Below are 23858 nucleotides of genomic sequence, written 5' to 3' on the forward strand. Positions count from 1 at the left end.
TAGCCTTCCTAATGTACAATCAGTCGACCTTAACAGCAGCACTTTCTCCCCTCCGTGCTGTATTTTTGAACCTATTTGTCTTTGCGTGTACCTGTAAGTGTCGCGCGGGCCACACGTCCCTTTCACTCAGGGCGGCAGTTAAGCCACATTATTTACCACACCATCCTTATTTGTCTCATTGAATACCGCCCGGTGATTCCTGCCCTATCCATGTGTCTACAGTAAACAAAGGGCTCGGGGGGGTAATGCATTTCAGAGCCAGTTTAGCCCACTTTTATCAGCTTAGACCGACACCAACCAGACCGGCCTGTTTGTGCGTGTTGTCCTGTTTGTCTAATAGCTTTCCTGACCCCCGCCTCCTCCTCCTCCTCCCATTGGTGTTATTTGTCCCGTCAGGCGGTGTCACCCAAAGAGGTTTATGTTCAGGGAGAGATTAAAGTGTCTTGTTTGTGTGATGAGGGGAATCTACTGGGTATGTCTGAGTCAGGACTTGGGGGGCTCCTCAGCTGTCCCGACCCCACGGCTGCTTCGCACAGGTGCCTCGTGGGAAACGTTCACACAGTGAGGCAAGTGGTACCGTGGAGAAGCAGAGGTGTGGCTGTAAATCAGCAGGGTGAACGCTTTACGGGAGTGGGAAGGCCAATGTTCATTAACTCTCAAAGCGGCTAAGTGCTTCACAGATGATATATGCTTTAGGCGCGGTATGAAGTGCCCATATTAACTAGAAAGTGTGTAGATTGTTATACAATTGCTCTCCTAACAGTCCATATTTTCCACTAATGGGTAATATATTTATGGAAAAATCATAAAATTGTCTGTGTATGTACAATAATTTGGAAGTCCTGGACAGTATTTCAATAAACCGTGAGAGCAACAATATTTTTTTTCCCCTCCATCCCTTGCTGGGAAATGGGAGGTTTTGTCTATAGGAGTTTTTGTTTATAAGAATTCTTCCTATAATCTGTTATCTGTCCTTTTCGTCTGTATCTACCTGCGTTATATCAATGAAATTTCCCCATGTGTGGACAATAAAGGATTATCTTATCTTATCTTATAAAAGATCTCAACAGAGCCACTGGTCCTCTCCAGCAATTTTAACATTTTAGTGGGACAGAGTTGACTCTAATAATAAAATAAACGCTTTTCCTAATGAGCCATTTTTACGTGCTCAAATCTTATTAATTTGGTCAATGTAATTAATCTATACAAACATTTATACATTTGAGTCCATGGTTCATCACTATCATCACAAATGTTCTTAAACAATCGCTCTTTTCATATTGATCACATTATTATATCATATTTTCCACATCTGATTCGTATAATAAGCACCGTACCGTAAATCGTGCAGCTGTTTGTTACTTTTTGAACGTGCCGTGAGTGAACCCAGACAGTCAGCACTTAAAGAATCAGACAGACGCATTGTAAATTCATTATAAATATTTAAAATACTTTATACAGCATAGAAATCTCTCGACACTCGAAAACAACACCATCATTACAAAATCTTACAAAAGACCCTTTTCCCTCGAGAACATATCAATCTCAGTGTCATCAAGACAAAAGGTACAAAGACGTGATTTTTCAAAAAGGTGACGAAACAATTTGTCAAACATTGCATGCAACTTTTTGACGGGAAGAGATCTTTAACCGTTAACAGTGATACAGCCTAGGGTTTTTGCCAGTGGAAGCCTCGATTTTAAAGTCCAATAGTATTTTTTGCCAGTAACTAAGAATTGTTACATGTTGTTTTTTTTTTTTTTAAACTTCATAAGATCTCTTCACACAGAACAGCGCAAGTGACAGAACACAGTAGATGCATCTTATGTACAATCACATTTTTCACATTGCGCCCCCCCGAAAAAAAGGGCACTTATCAAATACTTGCATGTTAACACTTAGGACTACCGCACGGACGACATCTTTTAAGACAGAAATGAAGTGTTCTCGTAAATACCTAAAGCATCTGGCGAGGTTTGTCTTGTTTCGTAAGGCTTCGATGAATTTTTTGACATGTTTAAGTTTTATTCTGCAAAAAAACTGGCTAAGAAAGATCACAGCGACCCTTTTGCTAGAGGTGCTTCAACGCTATAAAAGCTGCGACTTGACAGCGTCCGAAGGTTTGTTTTAGCGGTACAAAAGGTGAATGGCGCTAACGCTGCTACCTATCTGCCTGCCGTCTACGCTTATCAGATCGACGGCGACGCGGCGGCAAAGCTCTCACGCCGATTGCCGTCATCTGGACAGTTTATGAACAATGCTGTGAGGTAAAAGATGTCACGAAAACACTCATTATTATTATTATACTACAGATTTTGGTTTCAACAATAGCCTTGAGGAGACAGTGCGGGCTGCCTGTGTCATCGATGAATATAGTTTTCACATTGACGATAATAAACACTAGAACACGTTATGGGGCAGGGGACAGGTTGGGCTATTTTAGCTGGTGTGAATCAGTAGAGACAGATCAATTAGTAACCAGTTATTACAATATTACATAAGAGACAGAGCTCCTAAATCTATAATACAGTGTTCTTATGACGGGGGTTAAGCGCCTGTGTGCACACCTTGGATAACATGACGACCTGTCTGGATCCGGGACGGGTCTGTTCATTGCTTAGGGATCAGTGTTGAATCTCGTATCCTCTGCGTCACAGCCTTTTTCTTACATAATGACGGCAGTGACGAGACACTAATGATTATTTCAACAAGGGCTGCACAATATATTGACAATTTACCCTTATGGCAATGTGTAAAAATGCTTCGTCATGTATTGCGCTGTGTATTGCAATAAAGTTATGGCTTTCAATCTAACTAGTGCACTGTTGTTTTTTACGGAATACAAAATGTGATTTTCTTATTTATTTTTCATTTAGCTACATTTATATTCTAGATTTGTCTTTGTTAAACGCTTATTTGATTAGTAAATACAGGGATTTTTCAGCTTTCATGTATAATTTACTAGTATAGTATATAATATATCGCCAAATTTCCACTGTTTTTGCATATTGCATGTTCCCTCATGCCGTGCAGCCCTAATTTCAAATCCCTTCAACAAATAATTGGACGAAAGTGGCTCAGTAGCAATAAACAAAATTCACAGTTCAAACTAAGGCCGCTCTGGAAGACCTCTCTGACTTCTGTACATTGTGAGAGGTCCCGTTCTGTCTTTTAAGTCATCCCCTCGCGCCGTCGCCATCAGCAAAGAGTTTTGAGTGCGCCCGATGCACAAAGCAGCGTCTGCATGGGATAGGGCGGCGGGGACACCACCTCCTCTACAACTTGTTCGGGACGAAAGGAAAACGGCTGCACCGGGACCTTTTTCTTTAAAAGCTGTCCTATTCCCATCGAGGGGAACTTGCAGCGGTGCGTGGGGCTCTCCGGGTCACTGTTGCTGCTGTTGTTGGCAGACGGATGACTGAAAGCGGAGTGCGGGTTGAGCGGGTGGAAAGCAGATTTTGGCGGGCTGAACGCCGAGCTCCCCGGCGGGCTACCGATGGTGCTGGGGGGGCTACCACTCGTATCGGAGCCCCCGCACCAGTCTGTGGAGGTGCTCTTTTTGGGTTGCGGGTTGCTGATGAGAACAGGGGGACTTGGGATGGTGGCTTTCTTCAAATAGGACGAGTCCGGTTGGAAAGCGGAGACGTGGCGCGGCGGCGATAGTGTCCCGTTGATGAGCTTGTACCACGGAGCCGGGGGGAGCCGGGGGTTTTCGATTTTCTCGGCTTTGGACAGGGAGCCGAAGGAGTGCATGCCGATGGGTGAGGGCGCTGGCGGGGCGGGGACGTTGTGCTCGGGGCTCGTGTTGACCGGAGGAAGAGTGGCCAGGCGCCTTCTCTGCTGTGGCTCGTTGGGGAAGAGAGGGTGGATCTCCATGTACTCCATAGAAGAGGAGGCGACGGTGCCAGGAGGGGCCAGAGGAGAGTTACGATGGCCACCAGTTATGGCCCGCAAGAGGCCTGTGGGGAGAAGGAAAGATGTTTAAACTATTAAGTCAAACAGGTTCTCGATGTTTTACACAAGGCATCTTTTGTCAGCCGTTACAGTTTGGCTTCGGGTTGTTTGACGTGCTACAAAATGAGGTTGTTTACGCAAGAGGTCTTTGTTTTTTTAATCAAACCTCCAAATATTGCTGTCATCATTCTTTTTTTTTTTTGCACATATGATAAAAAGGAAGATAGTAACACTTTATAATAACAATAGTTTAAAGTTTGAAGATTTAACTTTATATGATGAACTACTTTGGGACATAACTTTACCGTACATCTACAGACAAACTTCCAGTCTTGTCATTTTTGTTTTTGTACATATAATGAAAATAAATGTGGTAACACTTAAAAATAAGATGCATGTTTGTGAAATCTTATTTTAACGATAGTTTCAAGTTTGGGGAGGTTTTACTTTGCACAACTAACCCCATTAACTAACTTATGTCTACAGTTTCGCCTGAGGGTTTTGAACATTTTAAAGTTAATGATCGGAATGTACAGAGAGAGAATTTATTGCTGTCAGCTTACTTAACAAAACATAAGATAACATAACACACTAATCCTAATCCATAAACACCTTAGGAACTTTCGAAAAAACTATTTTCAACGTACAAATATTTGGTTTGATTTAATGAATGTTCCAATAACGTTATAAATGTCTTATAATAAAAATGTATATAATATTTCAAATGCAGTACTATGCTATTATCTTTTACGTTAAATATTCAGTTCAGTCTTGCAATTAATACAATATCTTTTCAAATAATAAAAAAAATCAACCGTCATTAATTACTTGTCAGCTACACATTAAATTAATTTCACTGTTTTCAAATTGATTCAAGTTACAGTAATTATGACGTGCTACCACATTTCCTAATCAGCCGTCTGTGCCACACCTTGTCCCACGTTTAAATCCACATTGAAGAGCATGTGTTTGTGTGTGGACCCTACGATGTCAGAAGTCTCCTCTCAGTGGACCACAGACACAGACACACAATGGGTGGGTGAAGGTGGGGTGGACGCACGGACACAAGAGTGGTAACAAGACAAAAACGTTGGATGACGGACAAAGACATGCATCAACCTACCCTGTGTGAAACAAGGTGAAAAACAAATAAATACATGCACGTTCAGGCACGGTGAAAATTGAAGGGCCTTTTTTCAGTCGGCTCTTACCTGTTCGGTGTTTCTTTTCCTTGCCCGGCTTGGAGACGGCTAAGTACATGGGCGTCTGCTTTGGCGGGATGGTGAGTTTGTCCACGTGTTTTCTCCATTGGGTCTGAAAATATTCATCCTTCTGCTTCTCCCCTTTCTTCTTTTCTTGAAACTGCATCTCCTAAGAACGGAAAAAACAGACGAATTATTGTAACGTTTGCTCCCTCTCGCGCTTTGTTTGAAGGTTTATGTTGCTTTTGAGGCTTTAGAGGACAATTGCGGCGTGTCCTTACCCGGTACTCTTTGGATAATCGTTTCATTTTTTTGTTGAGGAGGAAGTAGACAGCCAACGTGTGGCAGGCGCGGTTTGTGAGCACTGCACTCAAAACTTCACTGTGCTTGTAGCTCATCTTCTCTGTCATGTGCATCAACACGGTGTGGTTGATTTCTTCAATGTGGATCCTAGAAGTCAAAAAGAGTCCAAGATTAACACACAATACTATGCAAATGTCAAATATTTATGACATGGAGTGTTATATGTGCTTATTAGCTTTAGCCTATACTTAAATATGTATACACTTATACATATACTTCTATAAATATGAGATTTTGAATACATTGAAAGAGCATTTACCCCTGAACTAAATGTAGACTTGAAAAGGTTTTGCCCTCACCTGTTGAGGTACGGCGCTCCTGTGTTCTTATTGGCCAGTTGCAGCCACGAGTCCGCCATGACCTGATGGATGTTGGGACGCTTGTTTGGATCGGGCTCCAGGAGTTTCTTCAGAAGACAAATGGCAGCTGAAGGACAAAAGCACATCATTCACTTGTACAACATGTCTTCATACATAACATTAAGGACACTCACTGACAGTAGGATAATAAAACATCCTCAGGAGAATGTGCCCTATAAAGGGAACAATGTGATACTTTTTATAAACCACTCTTGGCACGGCGCGCTACGACTGACATAAAGTTGGCTCTGGTTTCCTATAATTATAGACGAGGGAAAGGAGATGGCATTTCTGTGTCTTTAGCTTGAGGACAATATATGCGCGTCTACCTCTTCTATGCAAATCGACACAGGTTTTGTTGTGACATGCCCGTGTGCTGCCGCTCTTAGGTGGTTTTATTTTGTAAGTCTGTACATGGTGCGTAACATTATTTAATTGAACAAAATGTTTTCACTAAAGCATATTCTTAGTTTGTGTATTCAGGTTCTCATTTACTTGTTGTGTCATGTTTTTGGATGTACTTATTTTGTTCCCTTCCCTTGGTAACACACACAAGGAACACACGGGAATCGTTTCATTTCATTTGTGTACGCTCATATCAAGGCTATAAATCAGAAGCATTGAAGTGGATTAGATTTGTGCTGTTGGCAGCCCGGTACACATCAACGCCATAACAATGCCTCAAAGATAAACTTCACGAGAATCTTGCTCCAGACTCTTTGCGTGCGAGGTTGGCGTCAAAATGAATGTGCCATAATATGTGCTTATCTCACAAAAAAATCAGGCTTTGTGTCATTATTAATCCTTGTATTTACAGCACTGCAGTTCACATACATTCAACTTTTGAGTTCCACCCCCATCAGCCCCAGGGTTGTTTCAAATGTATTGACTCAACCTGCCTATGTTTAAGGTTAGACGGATGACAGATACGAATACACGTGTGCGACATATAATTACAGCCTGTTTTATTTGCATATATGAGTGTACAAGTACTAACCTGAGGACAGAGAGGGAGGTAATGGATTCATCTCTTTATCGACCATCTTCTGGTGCAAGGCTCTCAGGCTGAAAGGCTCAACGGTGAATGGGAGAGTCCCGGTCAACATGGCGTACATGTTCACCCCACTAAAAAGACAAAGACAAGCTTGTTATTCATGTTTTTCTTGTTTTCTTTCATCTTTGCTTATTCTTTCAGGATCATATATGGCAACTTCTACTAACACGTCGTAATTACTTATTGATTTGGAAAAGATTTGAGCAAAAATGATCATGTTTTCTTCTTAATAGTTAAATACATCGGTTTTACTTTAACTGCCCTTCCTCTTGTAACACTGATTTATTGAGGTTTGGGACTGGCAAAAGGATTGTTTTATGACTCCCAAATGACTAAAATGTGTAATATTATTTTAAATTTAACATTATTGAACAGGTTTAAGGAACTTACATTGACCAGACGTCTACTTTCGGCCCATACTTCTTCCTGGAAAGCAGTTCTGGTGCGGCATACGCTGGGCTGCCACACTGTGTGCTGAACGGATCCGAATATCCCAGGATGCCAGCGCAGTTACTCAGGCCAAAATCTAGGAGGCAGAATGAACTGTTATCCCTTTGTTGCTGGGCAGTGGTGGCTTTTCCTGCCAGGACGTTAAACTTGTTGCCCCGTGTCAGGGTTAAACACAAACAGAAGCAGATTAGCGCTGAGGTGAGAGCTTGTGGGAGTTAACAGGATGTCTTTGCCACATGCTGCACCTGAGAAAATACTTCAACTACTTTAACTTCAACTACGTCTTTATAAAACCTAAACTTAATTTGCATTGCTTAACTTTCTGAATAAGCATTTTCATTTGTCATTTGTAAAGTTGTATCAGTTATAGAGGCTGCTGTATTACCTATGAGTTTGATGTTGTCCTGCTCATCCAACAAGAGGTTTTCTATTTTCAGATCCCTGTGAAACAAAACAGAATGTCAGTTCGTTCAATCAACTGTCTATGCGATTATTATTGAAGCACAAAGGAGTATTAAAGTCCTCCTCCCAGTACAAGCCCTCCCAATATGGGTCACGCTGCTGATTTTTGGGGCTATTGTGTGTCTGCTATTGCCCCTTAATTCTTCTAAATCCTGTTATACAGTTAACGGCATTGACTGTCTCCCCCAGTTCAGTTCCCAGGCTCTTGGGTGTCATGTTCCCAAGACGAAGTGAGACCAATTAGATATTTTAAAGTTTGTATGTAGTAGGTGCATGCATGGAAAGCCATAATCACTATTGCATCATATTGATTATGAAACAGACAATCTGGTCATATCTGGATTAACCGTAATGTGTACAATAAGGACTTAACCCACACTTTGAGAAAGAGGATCATGTCTGACTCACATCTTAAAGCTTTAACCCATAAACTGTGCGAGCTGCGGAGGGCACAGCGCCAAAATGTACGCCACAACTGCTACTTTTCATATGCAAACGTTTCTAAACTAGTCGAACTGCTTCTGGCCTCACCTGTGCACCACTCCGGCTCTGTGCAAATGCTCCACGGCCAACACCAACTGTCGGATGAATTTCTGGGTCTCCCTTTCCTCCAAGCGCTTCTTGTCGTAGATGCGATTCATGAGGTTGCCACCGGGACACAGCTCCATGACCAAGTAGTAGCTATTTTCGGTCTCCAAGATGTCCAACAGTTGCGTGATGTTGGGATGCCGGATCATTTGCTGGATGTGCCCTTCTCTGCGGAGGTTCTTTGTCACATACGAGTCCTTTTTGGCCTTCCTCTTGTCGATCACCTTAACCGCCACCTGCACACACAACCAAAAGAAACAGAACGCTTGATTAGTATTGGTTTGGATACGATTCACAATGTACATATTATGAAACTGTCCCAAAATCTAAACGTAAGACAAAACAAGGACTAGAACTTTAGAAGATCTGGATGTTTGCTTTGCCTTCCCCCAACACACGGCAGATATGTAAGTTTTATGTTCTGCATTACCAGTTTGACTAGATATTTGTTGAAAGTAATGACCTGACGTGCAAAGTTTTCATTTATATGTTGGAATGTACATTATGGTCTTGTGTAACAGGTGCTGGCTGTCTTCATAGCTGGATAAATAACTCGACGCGACCTCTCCCTTGCAGCTGCTGTCAATCTGGGGCATCTCGTGCTACAAGTCCCCGTGGCTGTTTAGGGGGAGGTGTGGCAGTGAAGAGACCCCATGTGTAACTCAAGGGTTACTGAGCCATTACAAAGTGTGGGATGGTCGCAAATGCTACCCCGATGCCATGCTATCTGGGCCATATGGCGAGTCAATATTCTGCCATTTGTTTGCTACAGCTAAACACACAAAGTGGCAAATGTGGAGCCGCAACCGAGGGCCCGAGGATGTTTTACTACTCACCCCATCTTCTTCTTATAACAGTCAACACGCCCTTCCCCTCAATGACAAAAGCCATCTCATCTGTCTCTGGCTAATTACTTTCACAAACATCTCCATCCGCCTTATTTCATTCCTTGTCTCCTTGTGTCCCAGTCTAGACCGGGTTCAAGAGCGTGGCTGCCATGCACGACAAATCACTCGCAAGGAGAAACCGCGGGACGTGGAAAGGCACGGCCAATGGCACTAATAACCATATCCATTAACGAAATGGGCTCGAACGCTTGCCGTAGATGTTTTATCTTTCTTCTGTCCTTCAGCCTTTTTATTGTCCTTTACCCTTTTTCATCCCCTGTAATCACTCCGAGACGGAAACCTTTTTACCGCTAATTAATGCTGTGTGTGTGTGTGTGTGTGTGTGTGTGTGTGTGTGTGTGTGCGTGCGTGCGTGCGCTGGACCATCACAATGCAATAATAGGTGGCTTGTGTTTATCCAGGGCAGAGTGAATGAGAAAAAGGGGGTTCCAGTTGTATGTTAAGGATAGGAGGTGGAGCTCACTGTATTTACTGTAAGCTAACCTATACAAGGGGGAGGGGTGTACTACACTACGTAGGCCAACGGGGGTTGTTTACCAGGCACCCCTCAGACAGAAAAAAAGGAAAGGGGGGGGAAGCTGGGTGAAAGTGGGTTTAAAAACACGCCTTACCCGACCTTACAAGCCCCCTACCACCAAAACATCTCACCTCTCCCGCCATGCTTCTTCTGCCGCCTGCACTTAGTTTCCAGCCTCGCTTTCTTTCGAGGAATGCTGAAATAGACCCTTGAATGCATTGCCCTCTGAATACCCTGCTTGAATGAACTCCATGCCACCCAGCCCGTGCGCTCTCCCTCCTCCCTCTTTCCTCTCTCTCGCCCCGTTGGACCCCCGCTTCTCAATGAAAGCGAGACAGAGCGTCAACAATGCGTGGATTGCCGTATGTTTGCATCATCCTCACGAGAGACAGTGACAGAATGGAAGAGTGAAAATAATAGAATGATAGACGGCGTGTTTGTTTGGCTGCCATTGACATGTGTAAATCAGAGGCTATTGACTTATGATAAGCAAATATGTATTTTAGCAACATATTGTTTTGTTCATAAATGCAAGGATTAATAGTGAGCGTAAAAGACTAGGTTTGCCTCCTTTTCCCCCGTATTCAAATGATGCTCTCCGGCTCAAGTGCTGTATCGAGGAGACAAAGGCGACCAGTGGCCAATGGCGGTCCACTTCAAAGAGCCTGTACCGGGAGAATCATAATGAGACGTCGGGGCCATTTATCAAACAAAACATTCCATATGCAAGTAGCGGCGGCGCGCTCCCATTGGCCGAGCTGTGCCTCCTCTTCTGTCACTGTGAGTGGTGAGCTCATACAACAAGGGTGAGCTCACCAGCAGCAGCAAACAAAGCATGCTCAGTAAAACAGCCACTGGACACACACAGGCGGACAGAAACGGGCAGGCGGCGTATGCGAGTGAATACATGGCAATTTGTGAGATGTTTGCTTTTGGATCACGTTGCGCAATCTCCTTTTGATTGTGTGAGTTAAACAGGTATTGCCACTTAATTGCCATAATGTCTTTCAGTGGGAAAATGGATGAGGGTGGAGATTCTGTGGGAAACAAATGGAAACCAGGCATGGATTCTTCATCAAATTAGTGATTAAAAAATAGGCTAAAATGACATAATCATAATAATCATAATGAAGTGAAAAATAAACCAGCTTTTAATAAAACGATGTCTGTATTGCTATTGTTGTATTTGTAAGGCTTGTATTGCTGTAACTGTTTATTATATATTGCTTTGTCTGATTTTTTTATTTTCTCATTAGAAAACCAGAAATAAAAAACAAATCCAACCAGATTTAGAAATACTTCTGAGGCACATGCTTTCTTACAGATGACATGTGGTGCGCAACATTGAATGACTCATATTCTACCATCGCGTCATAACACACATATTACACTATTATTGTCGTTGTAAATACAATTAAAAGCTCACCTTCTCCCCAGTCAGGGCATGCAGACCCTCTCTAACTTTGGCAAAGGATCCCTCTCCAAGCTTCCTCCCGATAAGATAGTTTCCGACGCGTTTGGTGTGGTAAAAGTTCTTGAGGATGTCCGCCGCGGGACTGCATAGCGAGATGGGGACGTCCTCTCCCTCTGCCCCGGTCCCCTCGTGGACTCTGTCGACCACCATGTCGCTGTCCGCCACTGGCATCACACTTCCCCGGGAAACGATGATGAGAAAGACGCCTCTCTCTCACCTCTAAATGCTCAGGTTGCGTCCGGTGAAGTGCGGTAAGTGCGTCCCGCTGCCAGTGCGTCCCGTCCTTTAATAACACATTTAAGAGGGACCCGGGCGCGCGCCACCTGTTCCACCCGAAGCGTCCGACGCAGCAGTTCCCGGGGCTTAGTTATAGAGCTTAACTTTGTAATTGACTGGAAAATATGTCACAGTCAATCATGGAAAGTTTTGCACCTGACGCAACGAAGCGACTGCGGGATAATCTTGATCTGACTGCGCCGCGCGTCACGTGTCCACGCGCGCACTGCTCCGGGTTGTTCTGAGCTCCGGCGGCGTGTTCCTCAGTTTGAAGTGACTTTCCCGGCCATCTGAGGAGGCGTGTCCTGGAGGAAAAGGTTGGGGTGGAAAAACAACGCGACTCCATCAGCTCCATCCACGCCGCCTCCAGAAAAGGGGTGCAGTTTGGACCAATCAGCGCGCGCGGGGAGGAGACCGCTCCACCCGGTGTTTTGCTCATATTGGACACATTGTACATGCGTTGAACAAAGACTGTATGTGCTTTACCTGCCAGAACACAACATTGAGCCTGTCTGTACAAGTGAGACATTAACATGTTCACAGTTCCAGGAGCTGATCGGAGATTTTTGCGCGCGTAATGGGCACAAATTGTTTTCACACCAAAGTTAATTGCTTTTCTGCATTAAAATTCACCTCAGCTTCGGTGTTGTCAGCTCCATTCAACCATATCTCCCAGCAATTTATACCGCCTATTCCTGTACTATCAGTGCTGCGATTGGACTTGGAGTGCTGCCAACATTTGCAAGTTGTTCTCAAAAATCACCAGCAGCAGACAAAGGAGCATTTGGACCCTTTGCCCACTGAGGTGTTCAATGGCCTCATTATAAATTATCTCATTAATCTAAAGCGTACACCTGAAGGGAGGGGTAAAAGCTTGGACATAATTCATCTTTTTTATGATGTGAAAGCTCTTAGGGCTGGGCATTATGGTTTCTTTGGAAGCATATAAGCACGAGAATTCCCCTCTTGGTTAATTATATATAGGGCACCTGCACACAGACTGTGCTTTGTGTGGAGCAAAACATGTACAATTACATTGTTTCATTCTAGTTTTTAAGTTAAACTGTGTCTATTGTTACACACTGCGACTGGGTGTAGGATTTGTTCAACATGAATATTTTCCTGGAGAGTCCCAGGGGACAAGTGCCTGATGGACCATGCAGGCATTTTACCAAACAATTCAGAATGAGAGAAATGCACACTATACTGCCATCTAGTGTAAGAAGTTGAAGTACACTGTTATCTGAGGCTATACAAATAAAGTGTTTATTATTTATTTGTGATATTAATCAATTAGTTTAAACAGTAATTCAGTAACCCACATTTTCATTGAAAACCAATGAGCCTTTGATAATTATGATATATTGAAAAAAAAAAAAAAATAGTGTAGACATAGCATGTAAATGTAATAAAACCATTTAAATTTAATTTGACTGATCTACGGGATATGCGTATCTAAATGGCAACATGCTATATCTTACACTGTTCCACGGAACTGTATTGTTCTGCTTTATTTGATACCACACATTATCTTATCTTATCTTACATTGTAAAACAATGAAGATGTTGATGGTGCAAACAGCAGATGGCATAGCATGTTTCTAGAGCTGCTTTGCATTCATTGACTGTCTAAATTAAAAGTGTTTTCAAGGAGGTTCTAATCTTGTGACAAAGGGGTGGTCATCAAAACATCTACTTTAGATTCACAGCACTAGTGCGCCACCTACTGGCCAACACTAAGAATGACACTTTTCAATCCCATCATGCTTTGCGGTGCCGCCGTACTGATGCTAGGCTAGCTGTAGTTAGCAGCACGGGGGCGGACATGTTGACCAGACCTTTCTGTCAATAAACCGTGCTTTTTCGTGTGTTTTGGGCTTTGGGGGGGCAGTGCCGGGCTTGGAGACATCATGGACGCGGTCAACGCCTTTAACCACGAGGTAAGCGCTTTAATCGGCCCGGACAAGGCACAAACCCGGGTTTACTGAGCAGGCTACAGGGGCTGATTCACTGGAGCTCGCACCACAGGCCGAGCAGGGCACAACAAGCGACCCTGAAGACCACTAAACACCACATAAAGCGACCACACGTAGCGTCCGTGCCACGAGTGCTTTCATGTACGCGTCTCCGTGCGGGGAAGTCACCGACGCCGAAGCAAACATCTGCCATTCAATTGTGGTGCGAGAGTCTGTGCAATGTTGTGGTAGCCCCTGTTCCTGGTGCTGAGAAACGATGCTACTTCACAGGCAACTGAACTGTACAGCGCTTCAACAGACTCTGTGGATGTGCTTTACTGTCAACTACAGGCGCGTTATTAATATACACATGATTTATTTCCTTCCGTTTATATATTTGTTTAAAAAAAAGCGTACTCTGCACATTTTAAAATCAGTGTTTGATGAATGGTGTAGCCCACTGTCCCATCTGATGCATTTGCAATCAACGCAATTGCAGTGGTTTAATTACAGCGTTCATGTGCAGAAGGGTTTGGGGTTCAAATCCCAGCTGACTCACTGATGCTTTGCTCCAGCCACGTGACACACTTACACTTCTGGGCCAAGGCAAAACCTGACTTTTCGAAGCATTTCTCAAAAGCATGTGCTGGCCTTTGTGAAGACCATATTCATTCATACCAAGTTAGAGAGGATTTATTTAGCAGTGGATTTATTTGTGACACAAGAAAAGGTGCTGACATTAGTGCTCTTCTGTGTCTTTGATGGACATTCAGACTTTTGTCATGTTTTAGGGTCTGCCATCTTCCTGTATGTTCACGTTTCTCTTTTAATTGCTCAAAAATACCTCGATAGACCTGCATTCTCACCATGAGCAGGGCCGCTTCTCCACAGAGCGGACCTGTTACTTTGCCTGGGGTTGTCGCCTGCTTGTCTCTGGGATATGGTTAAGTGTTAAGATAAGATAAGGTAAGGTAATCCTTTATTGTCCACACATGGGGAAATTTCATTGATACAACGCAGTAGATACAGAGGAAAAGGACGTTGTGCCAGATACCGTGGAACGAGAACCAAATCTGTGCCATCCGTTCGGTTCAAGGTGTTCAAAAGCCCTCTTAATCTGTGAATTTGTTCCTGAAAATACTGACCAAATGCACAAAAAAACTACCAACCATTTTTTATAATATTATATTTGCATAAAAAAATATAGCCAATCAAACCATTTCTGTTTGACCCGATATGTTCAATAGATACGGTTCAGTCATGTGCGTCCCAACATTAATGCTTTTGACACTTTGTTCTTGTTGCTGCGTAGTTATTCTCGTTGATGGACTCCAAGCCCCCGATTTCCCGAGCTAAGATGATATCAATCACCAAATCGGCCATCAAAGCCATGAAAGTAAGACTTGTTTGCCATTTTCTTTCTATTATACCAGTGCTTTTCCGGAGAGCTGTTCATAAACCCTGTCTATTTTCAGCTGTACAAGCATGTGGTCCAAATTGTGGAAAAGTTTATCAAAAAGGTCAGAATAAGTCCAGCATCACATGATTGTTTTTTTTTTTTTTTACAAGTGCAAAGTTGCATATTGATCTTTGTTCATTAAATCTTTCCAGTGTAAGCCTGAGTACAAAGTTGCGGGCCTCTATGTGGTGGACTCTATTGTTCGACAGTCCAGGCACCAGTTTGGAGCAGACAAGGATGTGTTTGGGCCTAGATTTACCAAAAATATCACTGGAACTTTTGAAAACCTATGCCTTTGCCCCATAGAAGACAGGGTAAGCACAAAGAAGTTTGCTATTGATAGCTCATATCTATTCTATAAACTAATCTCTGTGTTTTGTCTTTGTAGAGTAAAATAGTGCGCGTGTTAAACCTGTGGCAGAAAAATGGCGTGTTCAAAATTGAGATCATTCAGCCCCTCTTGGACATGGCAGCCGCGAACACCAGTGCTGCTGCTGGGCCTTTCCCTGAGGCCGATGAACATGGTGAGTTCTCCTCATATTCCACATTGTGATGATGTGTGTGAAGTGCGAGTTTTGTAATTGTTGTGTTTTAGCTTATTCTCCACCATCACCCAAAGAGCCTCCTCCGGAACAAGAGATCCCAAACTCCACTTTGACGACGGCTGCTCAGCTCCAAACCTCCGATGCCTTCGCTGCAGTGGCTCAGCTTTTTCAGTCCACACAGGGGCAGCAGGTGAGTGGTGCTCTCAAACTCCAACTCCTCAAGCAAACATGAGAATAACTGTAGACCACACTGTCTTTACAATTCAGATCACAGTTTGAATAGTATTTCCATTTTCGGGCAGTAATGTGTTACTGTAATCTTATTACTTGGTAATCTAACGTGTTATAATCAAACATTGAGTAATTAGACTTCACTTATCAGACCGAGTAACAATCTTTCTTTCTTTTTCTGACCAAAAATACATCTTTTGCCCATATGAATCTGCTATAAAATAAGTGTCACAGCTGTAAGTCAAGCAAAGTAGCAGTACAATAAATCGTCATAAGGCGCTGGTACAGCTGGCAGCCCGGTGTAAACGCTCTCTCTTCTTTCTCACACTTATTGTGCTTTATCTCCTATATTTTGTAAATATAGTTAGTATATTTTTTTCTATTTTACTGTACGATAGGGACACGCGCTGGAATAGTTTTTTAATTCAACTGTTTTTGACTTTTTTCGGCTGGATTTGAGCGTTTTTCGTTGCGTTCGTTGTGTTGTTGTGACGTGAGCTAGCTCCGAGCGAGCCCACCAGCCCCCCCCCCCCGCGCCCTCCGGCCGCGCTAAAGTACGGCGTGTCGTCGGTACACGTTTATATACACGTTTATATGAAAGAGGAACTTGACGAACGATCGGGACACGCACTGGAATCGCTTTAAATTAACTTGTTTTGACTTTATTCGGCTGGATTGAGTGTTTTCGTCGTGTCGTTGCGATGTGTCTTGACTCTGAGTCCCCCGGCTCCGGCCCCGCCCCCCGGCTCCGGCCCCGCCCCCCGGCCGGCGCCGTACCGCGTTTCCACAAAGGAGGAACTCATGAAACTGCGGAGAACAGTCGTCTTACCCGGAGATCGTCACGTTATCCCGTCGCAGTACTGACCTAACCTAATACTGATGTGCAATTCTGTCGTATGTGCAATTGCTGTTGGAATTCATGTGCAATTACTGTGAAATTCATGTGCAATCTATGTGCTGTCGTGACACATATTCATGTGCAATTACTGTCGGGATCACATGCAATGGTATTTATGTATTTATTTGTCTATGGGAGTTTTTATTTATTTATAGGAGATCTTCTACTGAAAGTGTTTATCAGACTTCCTATAAGTGATCTGTTCTTCTTGTATCTACCTCTGTATCTACCTGCGTTGCACCAATGAAATTTCCCCATGTGGGACAATAAAGGATTATCTTATCTTATCTTAAAGTAGGCTCAAAATGAATGTAAAGATAATAGTAGAATATGCCACAAGCGTCAAAGTCCTCGTCCGCCCCACAACGCAAGAGGAGAACCACCTTTATTCACACCTACTGCTGAATCTGTGGCGCTATTGCACCGTCTCCTCTCCTTTATTTTACAAATAATTATTGTGTATTGAAAATGTAAATATTTTCACCAAAGTGTGCGGCTGTGCCACACAAAGATTGTAATACTGCTCCCCATTACAGGGGGACGCTAATGTGCCACATTCAATTATTTCACCTCGAGTAGGTTTTTATTTCACCTCAACGAGTTTAACAACTGATTCAAAATTTACGCAATTTGCACATTGTGAAAATGGTAGAAAAAGCTTCAATTGTAGTCATCTGGACACTGTCTGGACAAGACGTTTCATCTTTCATCCAAGAGTCATTCTCAATCTGTGGATCTAATCTGAGAACTTTGATATTCGCCGCGGCGTTTTAGCGCCGTTTTAGACCGCGCCGGGTTAAGGTTAAGGTTAAGGTTAGGGATAAGGTTAAGGTTAGGGTTAAGGTTAAGGTTATTAAGGTTAGCCATGAGGCTATAACGGGCTATAAGGGAAATGCCGCGGTCCCTGAAACTGCGCGCCAATTTGACCGCGCCGCGGCTCTCCAGCCACGGCCTTTATATTTAATTGCCTAAGGATTGTATTAAAATGAATAGAAATATAGTATGTAGTTTTTTCAAAAAGTTGATTTTTAAGATGGAATATAGGGCTTGTATGAGATGTGGAGCTGAAGTTTCCTTTTGCACGGCTCAGAACATCACACTCTGAACTCTGTGACGGAACTCTACACAAAACTTGATTGATTCAGCAATGTGATTGGCCGATTTGCGTCACATGCCAAAATCTGTTCCACCTTTACGTTTCTCTCCTTGCTCTAATAAGCAGAAAAATTGAGTGTTGCAACATCCGTTTGCTTAGAGCTTATTTCTTTAGTCAGAAAGGCCTAATAACGGACCTCACTGATCCCTGAGCTGTAAAAGTGTTCTCCAGCCACGCTGAGATCTGCCTTCCTCCACGTCTGCTCTGCTCCTCCCTGCGCTGGGCTGCTGTGCCTTTTGGAGCAAGTGAGGGAGAGAGAGAGAGCGAATGTGTAGGGAAGACGAGGACCCCCGGTTCTTTTGAAATTTGAAATATTTTGAAAACCATTTCTTAAAACCTGCTCATCACTTTTTGTTGGAGTGATGGGTTATGAGATGACTATCACTGTTAGGGATGTCAATATTTTTCACATTATAGTGATATTCACGTGACAATGTAAATAAACATAAGAGCAAAAAATATAATAGTTCGAAGCAAAATTAGGTATTTTTTAAGTCAAACAAAATGTAAAATTATATTTTGGTCATTGATTGATTTTACTTGATCATTCAGTTTAATTTAGTAAAGCAGGTTGCATAATCAAGGAATTGCAACATATTAGACATTTCATAATTGCTTGGCCTTGGTGTTGTAATTGTATTTTGTTTTTGTGGATGTTTCTTAGCCTTGGCTTCAAGCGTTCTGTTTTTTTTCCATTAGCTTCAGCAGATGCTCCAGAATTTTCAACAAAAGCCTCTCGAACTAGAGACTAATGCGCAGCTGACACATCCCCACGGCATCACCACAAACCTTGGACCTGTCCCTCCACAACCCCCTTTGCCCCCTCAACCAGCTGATCAGTCAACAGCATTTGCCAAGGTCAATCTCTAATACACATGTATACAAGTATATTCATTACAATTGACATTGCATTGCCATGTTCATACTGTAACTCCTAAATGCAATGCTTTTGTGTGTGTTGCAGACATTGCTGGATCGCTTTGATTATGACGATGAACCAGATACTGGCGAAGAAACAAAAAAGGATGAACTGTCATCACAACTTTCAATGCAAGATTTGCTTAGTACTTGTTAGATTCTATACAATTCCAAACCTGTTAATAATGTGTATCTTTGCCAAAACAGTATGCAGCCACCCCCTGCCTTCCCGCAGCACACAGAGCACTTTAAAACACAAGATCTCTCACATCAGGTACAGCCCTCTATTATTTTCCCCGGCAGCACTGATCAGTTTTTGTCCAGAATGCATGTGAACATACGATTTCTTCTTGTAGGGTCAACCTCCCCTCAATGGACAGCCTCAAGGCTTTGGATTACTTCCTGGCCAGCTCTTTCCGTTAGGGGGTTTGATCCTTCCTCCAAGACACCCTCAGATGGGTCAACCCCCTCCAGGCTCCTCAGGGCTTACAGGCTTCCAGGGGCTTTTCCCTCATAATGCAGCCCCACAGCAACAGGTAGAAACGTGGATCAACTCACCTAAATGTTGACACTTTCAAAATGAAACACACTTGTAAATGATCTTTAATTCAACGTTAGGATTTAGTGACGAATCCAACAGAGTCGCCAAGGAAAGAAAAACACAGGAGATCACACTCAGGCTCCAGGTACAACGTCTCGATCCGTGATGTTTCCACTCATTTATTTGAATAGCTTTTAAGCCTCTTTATCTCCAGGTCACCAAAACGAAGGAGATCACGGTCAAATTCCCGCTCCCGCCGCTCTCGACACCGAAGGTCCCGGTCCAGAGAGCGACGCCATCATTCGCCTCGGCCCCGCTCACAAGAGCGCAGGGAGCGAGAGCGGGACAGGGAGCGCCGGCAGAAAGGGCTGCCCCCACTTAAGCCTCTCACACTGAGCGGTGAGACGAGCTCTGCCGAGAACAGATTTATTTTGCTTTGTGTTTTATATTTAAATTTATACCTATGTGTTTCCTCTAGTTTGCACCACAACACTTTGGGTCGGCCAGCTTGATAAGAGAACACAGCAACAAGATGTGGAATGTTTGTTGGATGAGTTTGGACAGATTGAGTCAATTAATGTATGTTGTAAACAAGTTTTCTATTTCTTTGATGCTAGTTTGATGCTATGTATATTTTCTTGTTTTTAGATGATCCCCCCACGTGGTTGTGCATATATTGTCATGGTGCATAGACAGGACGCTTTCAGGGCCCTACAAAAGCTCGGCAGAGGGAATTTTAAAGTAAATCAGAAAACCATCAAAGTGAGAGATTAACGGAACATTTTTCAATTCAAAATATGAAATGCAAAATGTATGTGAATCAAAATATTTGAAAAACTTATTTTATTGCTCTTTTACAGATTGCTTGGGCTTTGAACAAAGGCATTAAAGCTGATTATAAACAGTACTGGGATGTGGATCATGGGGTCACGTACATACCGTGGTCAAAGATTAAAGAGGAGGACCTTGACGAACTCATAGATGGAGGCACCCTGGATATAGACTCTTTAGCACCAGGTAAAACATTTTATTTTACATTTGAAGTTATTGCATGCCGTAAACGCATTTGTAAAATGGAACATTGCTGTGTTGTAAATGAGATGCCCTTTATTCTGAATCAGAATGGAGTACAACAAGAACAACTCTTGAGAGGTCTGAAGAAATCACCCATAATGGCCGCACGGAGCCTCAGCCAGAGGAAACTCAACCGGCCCCTGTCCTCACGCCCGCCGTACCTGCTGTTCCCCCTGTTCTTCCCCCTGTCCAGGTATTTTAAAAAAAAATCCCAGATAATGTGATGTGATGTTTTTTTTGCAAATATGGAGGCAACTACATGAAATGCACAATAAATTATATAGTATCCGATTTTCCCTAAAATGTCAGAATGACTCCAAAATTATGCATCGATTATGCATGCCCCGTTTTTGAGATATTAATCATTGATCGCAAATGGTTAGGCCCAAGTTTGACACCATTTTAGGGTCAATCGGATGTGTTTTTTTGTATTCTACTACTTTATAATTTTGCATTAACGTAGCAATAATAATTAATCCATAGTACCGTATTTTCCGGAGTGTAAGTCGCACCAGCCCAAAATACATAATAGAGAAGAAGAAAAAACATATAAGTTGCACTGGAGTATGAAATGCGGTTGCAATTGTGAAAATAACAAATATCACATATAAGTCGCACCCCTGCCAAAACTATAAAAAAGGGTGCTATTTATAGTCCGGAAAATACGGTACTCACTTTGACCTGAATGCCTCGCAGATCACCCCTGCTCAGCCTGCTGTGGTGGCAGTTGGTGCAGTTCAGCCCCCTGTGTTCCCTGGTCCCATGGGTGTGCCTCTGCCTTCGTTTCCCGCTGGCATCCCTCCGCCTTTCTTCCGACCAGGATTCAACCCTATGCACATGCCTCCAGGTACATGCTCTCTCCAGAATTGGGTTTTATCTTCTCTTCAACTGTGTTACTTCATTCTAAATTCTCTTTTTCTTCTTGGTAGGTTTTCTACCCCCTGGTGGCATGCCGTTTGGCCCACCGCCTTCAAAGCCTGAGGATCCACCAATGAACCCATCTAGTCTGGGTAACAGACAAAATGAAGATATTCGAGATGGACCAATTATTTTTAACCATCACATGGGACCAATGGGTCAGTTCAATAATAAATAGAAACTTATTTGTGTGTGTTAATTTTTATTAGTGATGTATTGGTAACATGTATATTTATTCCACTAGGTAATCTAGTTATTGGTCATCCAAGTGGTCTAGGTCCTCCTACTGGAATGCCCAGGGGTCCTCCTGCTGGTCTCCATGGCGGCCCTCAAGGAGGGATACCTGGTGGTCCTCCGGGGCTGGTCCCTGGGGTTCGTCCTGGTCCTCCTAATGCTGGAATGTTGGGTGCACTTCCTGTTGGCCTGCATGGGGGGCCTCCCCGTGGTCCCATCGGAGCCCCCCTTGGGCCCTTTCCTGGTGGTGCCCCTGTAGGTCTTTCGGGTGGTTTGCCTGGTGGTCCCCCCATTGGTCCACTCGGAGGTCTGCCTGGTGCTCCATCGTTTGAGGGTCAACGTGTTGGTTCCCCCGGCGGCCCATTTGGTGCCCCACATAGTGGTCCAAGACCAGGTCTACCTGGTACTTTGCCTCCTGGAGGACTGCATGGTGGTCCACCTGGAGGTCCCCCAAATGAAGGTCTACATGGTGGACTCCTCAGCCCACTCGCTGGTCCCAGAGGAGCTCCACCTGGCAGTCTACCTGGAGGTTTCCACGGTGGTCTTCCTGGAGGTCCACCCATGGAGGGTCATGCTGGTACTGCACCTGTTGGTCTACATGGCGGTCCTCCCGGCAGTGGACTGCTTGGTCCACGAGGAGCACCACTCGGGAGTCTACCTGGAGGGCCCCCTGGAGGCCCGTCCCTTGAGGGTCAACATGTTGGTCCTCCAGGCGGGGGTCTCCTTAGTCCACCCGGCGGTCCAAGGCCAGGTCCGCCTGGAAACCTTCATTCTAGCGGTGGCCTGCTTGGTGCCAGGCCTGGCCTAATCCCACTACAGCGTCCTCCAGGTCTTTTACCAAATATGCAGTGTTTCCCTCCGCCACAAGGCCCTCGGCCCCCTCACCCCGGCGGTCCTACCATGTCACCTCAGATGATGGATCGAGGGCCACACGCTCAAATGCATCCTGACAGTTCCCCAGGGTTCCCTCCACTCAGTTCAAGGGGTCCTTTTCCTCCACAGGGCCATGGACCACCACAGGGTCCGCCCTCATTCAACAGACCTGGAGGCGGTCCACGGGATGAGCCCCACAGAGGCAGGGAGAGTCCTGAAGAAATAGATGAACGCCAGTTTAGAGGGGAGCGGCCTGGTTTTAGGGACCGCGAGTCTGAGAGAGACTGGGATCGGGACCGAGAAAGAGACCGAGACCGAGAACGTGGTTTTGGGGGAGGAAGGCGTTCTTTCGGAGAGGGAAGCAGAGGAGGGGACAGGACTGATGGGAGGGACAGACCCTCAGGATGGCAGGATGACGGGAATCAACGCGGAGGATGGGAGCGAGACCGTGGACGAGATCGCGACAGAGAGCGAGATAGAGATAGGCGGGACTGGAGAGAGAGAAGGAGCAGTCCAGATCGAGACAGAGGACGGGACGCCGGGGAAAAGCGGGAAGCGGGGGAGCGACGGGACACCGGGGAGAAGCGGGAAGCGGGGGAGCGGCGGGACACCGGGGAGAAGCGGGAAGCGGGGGAGCGGCGGGACACCGGGGAGAAGCGGGAAATGGGGGAGCGACGGGACACCGGGGAGAAGCGGGAAACGGGGGAGCGGCGGGACGCTGCGGAGAGGCGGGACACGGGGGAGCGGCGGGACACTGGGCGGGACGCGGGGGAGCGGCGGGACACTGGGCGGGACGCGGGGGAGCGGCGGGAAAGAGGGAGGGGGGAGCGAGGCAGCAGAGACCGAGACCGTGGGAGATCAGGTGAGAGCAAAGAGGGCGACAGGCCAAGGCGCTCTGAGCGCAGGGAGAGGTCTTCACGATGGGACAATGATGATCGTCTGAATGAGTTGGAAAACTCGGAACAGTCACTGACCTCGGACAAAGAGACAAGTTCTGACAGTTCTAATAGGAAAGAAAACTCTGAACCTTTAGCTTCTAAAGGAGAAGACGCGAAGACTGAACCATCAAATCCAAGTGACACTTCTGAGGAAAAAACGGAAACTACTACTTAAACTCCTGAGCGGACTGTCAGCTGCTTATAGAAACATCATTTTCAGTTTTTGTAAAAGGTTTCATTATCAAACTAATGACTCTACAGTTTGTTTTTAAAACTCCACAAAGTTTTGATTATTAGACATCAGATGTAGAGTTCTTTTATGTATATACAAGAATAAATGTGAGTGCCAGCGTGACTAATTCACATTTAGGGTGTTTTAAATTAGTATTGTTTTTATATTTTACCAAGGCTTAAAATACTTTTACCACATTTGCACCTTTTTGGTATGCAAAAAACAAATTTGAACGTTGGCCGATGAGCTTCAAAGAGGATGCTCAATAAAAATACATTT

General features: G+C 44.4%; 2 protein-coding genes across 2 annotated transcripts; one reads left to right on the forward strand and one right to left on the reverse strand.

Moving 5' to 3' along the window:
* Positions 1–1429: 1429 nt before the first annotated feature.
* Positions 1430–11548, reverse strand: hunk (hormonally up-regulated Neu-associated kinase). The gene is made up of 9 exons (XM_072445947.1): positions 11284–11548; positions 8376–8668; positions 7768–7823; positions 7323–7458; positions 6876–7003; positions 5819–5945; positions 5438–5606; positions 5166–5325; positions 1430–3959 (listed from the first exon to the last, which is right to left on the reverse strand). The coding sequence occupies exons 1-9, from the start codon at positions 11500–11502 to the stop codon at positions 3199–3201; spliced, it is 2049 nt and encodes a 682-aa protein (XP_072302048.1). The 5' UTR covers positions 11503–11548; the 3' UTR covers positions 1430–3198.
* A 1824-nt stretch (positions 11549–13372) lies between these two features.
* Positions 13373–23710, forward strand: scaf4a (SR-related CTD-associated factor 4a). The gene is made up of 20 exons (XM_072445948.1): positions 13373–13547; positions 14875–14958; positions 15038–15082; positions 15174–15335; positions 15410–15545; positions 15617–15756; positions 18551–18709; positions 18816–18901; positions 18974–19043; positions 19126–19305; positions 19388–19455; positions 19525–19709; positions 19789–19889; positions 19959–20072; positions 20171–20327; positions 20432–20577; positions 21081–21231; positions 21314–21460; positions 21547–22993; positions 23138–23710. The coding sequence occupies exons 1-20, from the start codon at positions 13518–13520 to the stop codon at positions 23520–23522; spliced, it is 3993 nt and encodes a 1330-aa protein (XP_072302049.1). The 5' UTR covers positions 13373–13517; the 3' UTR covers positions 23523–23710.
* The last annotated feature ends 148 nt before the right edge of the window (positions 23711–23858 follow it).

Source organism: Eucyclogobius newberryi, unplaced genomic scaffold (assembly GCF_026437365.1).
Source record: "Eucyclogobius newberryi isolate DKJ021-1_F unplaced genomic scaffold, fEucNew1.0.hap1 SCAF_15, whole genome shotgun sequence".
Taxonomy (NCBI): Eukaryota; Metazoa; Chordata; class Actinopteri; order Gobiiformes; family Gobiidae; genus Eucyclogobius; species Eucyclogobius newberryi.